This window comes from Heterodontus francisci, chromosome 50 (assembly GCF_036365525.1).
Source record: "Heterodontus francisci isolate sHetFra1 chromosome 50, sHetFra1.hap1, whole genome shotgun sequence".
Classification (NCBI taxonomy): domain Eukaryota; kingdom Metazoa; phylum Chordata; class Chondrichthyes; order Heterodontiformes; family Heterodontidae; genus Heterodontus; species Heterodontus francisci.
Window position 1 is genome coordinate 436,449 of NC_090420.1, and position 5,983 is coordinate 442,431.

The following is a 5,983-nucleotide window of genomic DNA, read 5'->3' on the forward strand; positions in this document are numbered from 1 at the left end:
AAAGAGACTGATTCTGTCAGGCTCCTTTTTATACAGGGCACCCGGACCTGGCTGAGAAAGGCAGAGTGAGAGCAGGAAGGGGAGGAGACAAGAGTGAAGATTAAACAGAGAGCAAGATGGAGGAGACACCCAGAGTGACAGACAGAGAGAGAAAGGCCCCTCATTTTTTCAGCTCCACCTCCAGTTTCCTCCGGGCTGCCAATTTCAAACCCTTTATTAACAGTAGAACCAAAACCCAGCTCTCCACACAAACCCTTCCAGTCTCGGCCTTCATAGTCAAGGCTTTCCAGAAAGCCGGAGCTTTTAAATATGGTCCCGATGCAATTAACACTCAGTAATATTCCCACCAAAACACAGTCCATTCTTTCACAAGAAACCTACTCAGTAACATCACCATTTCCACACACATCCGCTTCCAGCAGTTTACAGCACCTTACTGCAGCTGTTTGGGGAATCTCCTGTGTTAAGATTGGAGTCGGAAAGCGGCCTTTACCCGGCAGTGTTATTGTCTCACACTGAATCTGCCAGACATCCTGTTCTCTTTATTGCGAGTGAGAAAGCACGGATTTAGTAAATGTTCATTTGAAATGATCTCTATTGAGAACGAGCCCGGCCGTGGGACAGGTATTCCAGAGCAAAGAGCTGACCATGACCGAGTGTTGCAGACTGGCACATTGCAACGTCCAAGACTATGTGCTGTGGGACGGCATTAAAGCTTGGGGAAGCCACCATGGAGACTCAATGGAGAAAGGCTGCAGTCTAAGGCCCTAGTAGGCCATAGTACAGTGAGGGGCTGGAACCCGTGTAAAACCCCTCGGGCTGTTTGCACCAGAGAATAGTGAGAGTCTTTTTCCTCGGATGAGGATGGCAAACACGAGGGGACATAGCTTTAAGTTGAGGGGTGAAAGATATAGGACAGATGTCAGAGGTAGTTTCTTTACGCAGAGAGTAGTAGGGGCGTGGAACGCCCTGCCTGCAACAGTAGTAGACTCGCCAACTTTAAGGGCATTTAAGTGGTCATTGGATAGACATATGGATGTAAATGGAATAGTGTAGGTCAGATGATCGGCGCAACATCGAGGGCCGAAGGGCCTGTACTGCGCTGTAATATTCTAATTCTAATTCTAATTCTAATGTTTGAAGTGTAATGTAAATACTGTCAATATAACCTGTGCAGGCAGGGATAGCGAGATACATCATGTACATTATTGAAGGAAACTGATCTGTATTGTACCTTATGTAATATTAAATTTGAACTGCTTTGCAATGTAATTGCACAAATTATATGAATAAAATACATATTGTGCAAAAGAAAGCAGCTTTCCTGTCAACACACACCTTGTCTCAGGGCACAACTTTCCTGTGATCTTGTCATACCCAACTTCGCTCTATATCTTCTGACACACACACTTTACAGTCTGTCATTTCCAAAAACAAGCATTCTAAAATCAAAAAACCTTTTGTTTATTTCTCATTTCTTTCATTTCTCCTCTATTCTTCTCAATCACTCCCTTCAACAGTCCTATTCAGATCAAGGTGGAATGTGAATAGTGTCACAACTCACCTGACACTATTATTACCCTTCTTTTCTCTTGTCTCATTCAATGGGAAAGTTTTATTCACCAGTCTGTTGCTGTTTTACACTCTTGCCATACCATCTGGTATTGCATCCATCTGAATTCTGTGCTTTCATGGCCTTACATATCTTTTCCTCTTCTGGATGATTTGTTTGCTTCAGTTCCATTCAACCAGGCTGGACCACAGGGAAGCTTAGAACCTTTGCCTTGGACGGGTTCACGTTGATCCATTACATTCAGAATCACCTCCTTGAAATAACTCCATAGTACAACTACAGTAACCACACAGCATCTGCTTCAAACACTCCTCCACGTTTCATCTGTTCTGACCGTCAACACCTCCAGCTCTTTTGTTTAAGTGGAACCCATCCGGTGTGTATAGGCTCCTTCTATTCTGAAAGCTGTAGCACTGGTTCAGGGAATTCAGCCCTGTTTCTCTACTCGAAAGGATCAGCCATGCTTGATCTGCCTCGTATTTTGCTTTTATTGCAACGTTACAAGACCTCCAATCCTCTGGCACCACACCTGTATCCAGTGAGGGATTGGAAAATGATGGTCAGACCTTCCACTATTTCTTCCCTGGCTTCTTTCCACAGCCTGGGGTACATTTCATCTGGTCCTGATGATATATCCACATTCAAGGATGCTCATCCCATTAAGACTTCCTCTCTCCTTAAGTTATAACGTCCAATACTTCACACTCCTCCTCCTTAATAACAATATCTGCATCACCCTCTCATTCGGGAGAACAGTAAAGTATTCATTAAGGATATTGGCAACATCTTCCATCCCGAAACAAAGGTTACATTTTTGATCTTTTATTTGCCCTGCTGTTTGCTTAGTTGCCTCTGACTCTAATGTTTTGATGCAACATCTTTGGGTCCATTGTTATTTTGTTTGTCCATGTTCTTTCCTGCTTTCTCTTTGCTCTTCACCGCTGCTCCCAAACGCCTCCAGTTCAGTCAAAACACAACTTGCCAGAAGTGGGATTCGAACCCACGCCTCCAATGAAGACTGCGACCTAAACGCAGCGCCTTCGACCGCTCGGCCACCCTGACCGCTTGCGATAGCCTATTAATGCTAAGGAAATTATTCATTCTTTGTGAAAGTATTTGTGAGATTGTGGAAATGACTGGAAGAGGAATGACCAGTAGGAAAGCTCGGGCCAAGGCCAATTCTCACTCCTCCTGGGCTGGACTGCAGTTCCCGGTGGGCCGTGTTCACAGGCTCCTGAGAAAGGGTAACTGTGCTGAGCGTGTGGGTGCCGGAGCCCCGGTCTATCGGGCTGCTGTGCTCGAGTATCTGACCGCTGAAATCCTCGAGCTGGCCGGGAACGCGGCCCGGGACAACAAGAAGAGCCGCATCATCCCCAGACAACTGCAGCTGGCCGTCCGCAACGACGAGGAGCTCAACAAGCTGCTGGGAGGGGTGACTATCGCTCAGGGCGGGGTGCTGCCTAATATCCAGGCCGTGCTGCTGCCCAAGAAAACCAGTGGTTAGAGCTCCCAGAAAATGTAAAGCGGCGAAAATGTCATCTAATAAACCAAAGGCTCTTTTCAGAGCCACCCACAGTCTCTGTGAAAGGGTTGGTTACTGTCAGGAGGGAGTCAGTGATGGAGTTATTGTAACAGTGGATTGACCTGTTTCACATCTGTCCAGGTGTGTTTTCAATTCCCTCTCTGGATTTCGCTCTGTTTCTCTGCTCACACATCTCCCCCTCTAGTTAAGTGAAGAACTGGACTACAGGGTGCAGAATCAACAATTTAATAAATCCCGCTGCCTTCGATTTGATAAATCCCGAGACCATCCCGGTACATTAACGGGAACAGGTTCGGAGCTGATGAATTAATTTAATAATGGAAGTGTCCGGGTTAACTCTCTGTTTTTCATTTGGACAGTTTGAATTGTGTTTTTTTTTTCTCTCTGGTGATCTGAGCGCCACTTCTCAATGAGAATCTGCTCCCAGAAGAGAGTAAATGCAGGAAGGAAGAGGCCATTCTCGGGCTGTGTGTTTCTCTCCTAACCTGATCCGGCAGAAGACCGCACTGTTCCCAGAGGACGGAATCAGTGAGAGTTGTGCACACACAGGAGCTGAGTCCTTTGCAGCGCTTTAATATGTGCCTTCCCCCCGGCCCTCCCAATACTCCGGGCATAGAGCTGTCTGTTCCCCCCGGCGGCTGGATAGAGTGGGGGATACTCTCCCCGCAGTGCCAGGGTCTGCAGCCCCGGGGAACTTGCGGTTTCAGTCAGAGTGACCGAGCTGCCTTACATATCCTGTGTACTGATCTCCAATGGATTCAAATATTAGTGAACTCATTGAGTAATGTTTGTAAATAACCCTCATGTGAACGGAGCCGGCTCCATTAATGCCTTCCAAATAAAACTGGGATCCATTTCTTTTCCCCAAATGCCAGCTAACGGATCCCAGGAGCGGGGTTGAGATTGTGCTGAGCAGCAATGAATCTCCGGTAATGCTGCTTTCTAAATTCCAGATCAGCTCTCAGTCCGACAGGCCTTTCGGGAAAGTGATGTGACAAAACAGAAATCATGTGACCGCCCCTTCAATCTCATGGGCTTGATGAAGAACAAAGATGGCAGCTCTTTCCTTTGCTGATTTGGTGGCTCTGAAAAGAGCCCTTGTTACACTTGTTACCGAAGCTGGGTTTTAGGTGCGTTCCCCGCGGATGTGGCGGGCCAGCTGGATGTCTTTGGCCATGATGGACCGGGATCATTCTGGTGAATCTGCTCATTTTCCGGCAGAAGCATCAGTCGCTGTTTGAACTATTTAAAGTCAGGGGTGTATTAGCAGCCAGAAAGTGAAGGGCAGTTCATTGCTCCCTGCAGCATTAGCCGCCTCTTTCAGGAGAAAAGATCAGAAACCGCTCGTTTGTGCCAGTCCCCGAGAAGCCTGTGAGAAGCGGTTAGTCGCTAATTTGTTCCTTTTACAGAGAGGAAGCTGATATTTGTCCCGTTTTGAATTGCTGAACCGGACCTTCCTCCCGCCGCTTACAGTTAACAGATTGACAAATGAAAACGATTCCTAAAATCGCGTCAGGATTTTGTGACGGTAAATATAGTAAAACAGAACATAAAATGAGAGATTTTAAAATTGTTGCCTGAAAATTGAAATTTTCCATCACTTCAATTCCTTCCTGCTCTGGAATTGCCGGGCTTTTTCCAATTGGAAAATCTAAGCCAATGAGAACTTCTATTTACTTATATGTGATTCTCCTATTGGTTAAGAATTGGATTGAGAAGCGGGTGACCAATCAGAGACAGAGTCAAACTGCGCGGATTCCAGGCCCCCAGGAACTGAACTGAAACTGTTCAGATTGACAAACCCGGGCAGTAGCTTCACACATTGGACACTTCACACTGAGTCATTCAAGGGCTGGTGTGAGAGAAGCTTCAGATCCTGTCATTACTCTCTGACTCATTATTCATCTCGAACCAAACAATTAGTAAATGTGAAGCAGTGAAGAGACTTTTCACTCTCACTGCAGAATGTGTCATCTGGGGAAATAAGGAACTATAATATTCGGAGATTCCAGGTACATTCCTCCCTGAACAAATCCGTTCCTAACATTCCCGATCACAGCCTATCCCAGCTCCTGTTGTCACCCGACTCCAGCTGAATTGGAGAAACTCATGTGTTGGGGTTTGAGTTGTGAGGTGGGGTTTCTCCGCCAGTGCTACTGTCTTACAAACTCTCCCCCTGAATTTGTGAACTGAGACTGCACCGAACACATCTCTGGTTAGAGTGAGGGCCGGACATCCCTCTGTTTTATTACAGAGAGTGGGGAAAGGGCTGGGTGGAGGGGAGTCACCAGGGATTCTGGATTTACTCCAAATCATTTCCATGTGGAATCTGCAGGCGGGGCCGGAATAGGGATCACTTGATGTGGGTGGCTCTGAGAAGAGCCTTTGTGTTCAGATGTTTACAAGTTTCCCGCGCTTTCACTTCTTCCCAGACCCTGCTTTCTGAGCCTTCGCTGCTTTCGGCTTGACCTTGCTCTTCCATGTCTGCACTTTCTTCAGCGCCTTTCCGCCCGCCGCACTCTTGCCTTTTATGACCTTCTTCGCAGGAGACTTTTTCTGAAGCGCTGCTTTCTTCACCGCCTTATTTGGTGTTGCCGCCGCCTTGCTGCTCGTTTTCTTGGCTGTTACTTTCTTTGTTGTCACTTTCATGTCTGCTGGTTTCTTCACTAAAGATTTCTTGTCTGCTGGTTTGTTCACTGAAGATTTCTTGTCTGCTGGTTTCTTCACCTTCTTTCCCACTTTTCCCTGGGTTTTCCTTCTTGCTGATTTTGAAGGAGCCGGAGGCTCCCTGTCCCTTGCTCTGCACCAGGGAGCCTTTGTTCACATTCCTCTTGATACTTTGCTTGATCTGGGTCTTGAGCTTCTCC

The 5,983-nt window shown here is 46.7% G+C and overlaps 1 protein-coding gene and 1 non-coding gene across 2 annotated transcripts; one reads left to right on the forward strand and one right to left on the reverse strand.

Annotated features, from left to right (window-relative positions):
* Positions 1–2,552: 2,552 nt before the first annotated feature.
* Positions 2,553–2,635, reverse strand: trnal-uag (transfer RNA leucine (anticodon UAG)). Its single transcript has one exon. It is a non-coding gene; the product is annotated as a tRNA-Leu (tRNA).
* Positions 2,636–2,705: 70 nt separating this feature from the next.
* On the forward strand, positions 2,706–3,077 carry LOC137358442 (histone H2A-like). Its single transcript, XM_068024405.1, has one exon. The coding sequence runs from the start codon at positions 2,706–2,708 to the stop codon at positions 3,075–3,077; it is 372 nt and encodes a 123-aa protein (XP_067880506.1).
* Positions 3,078–5,983: the final 2,906 nt, after the last annotated feature.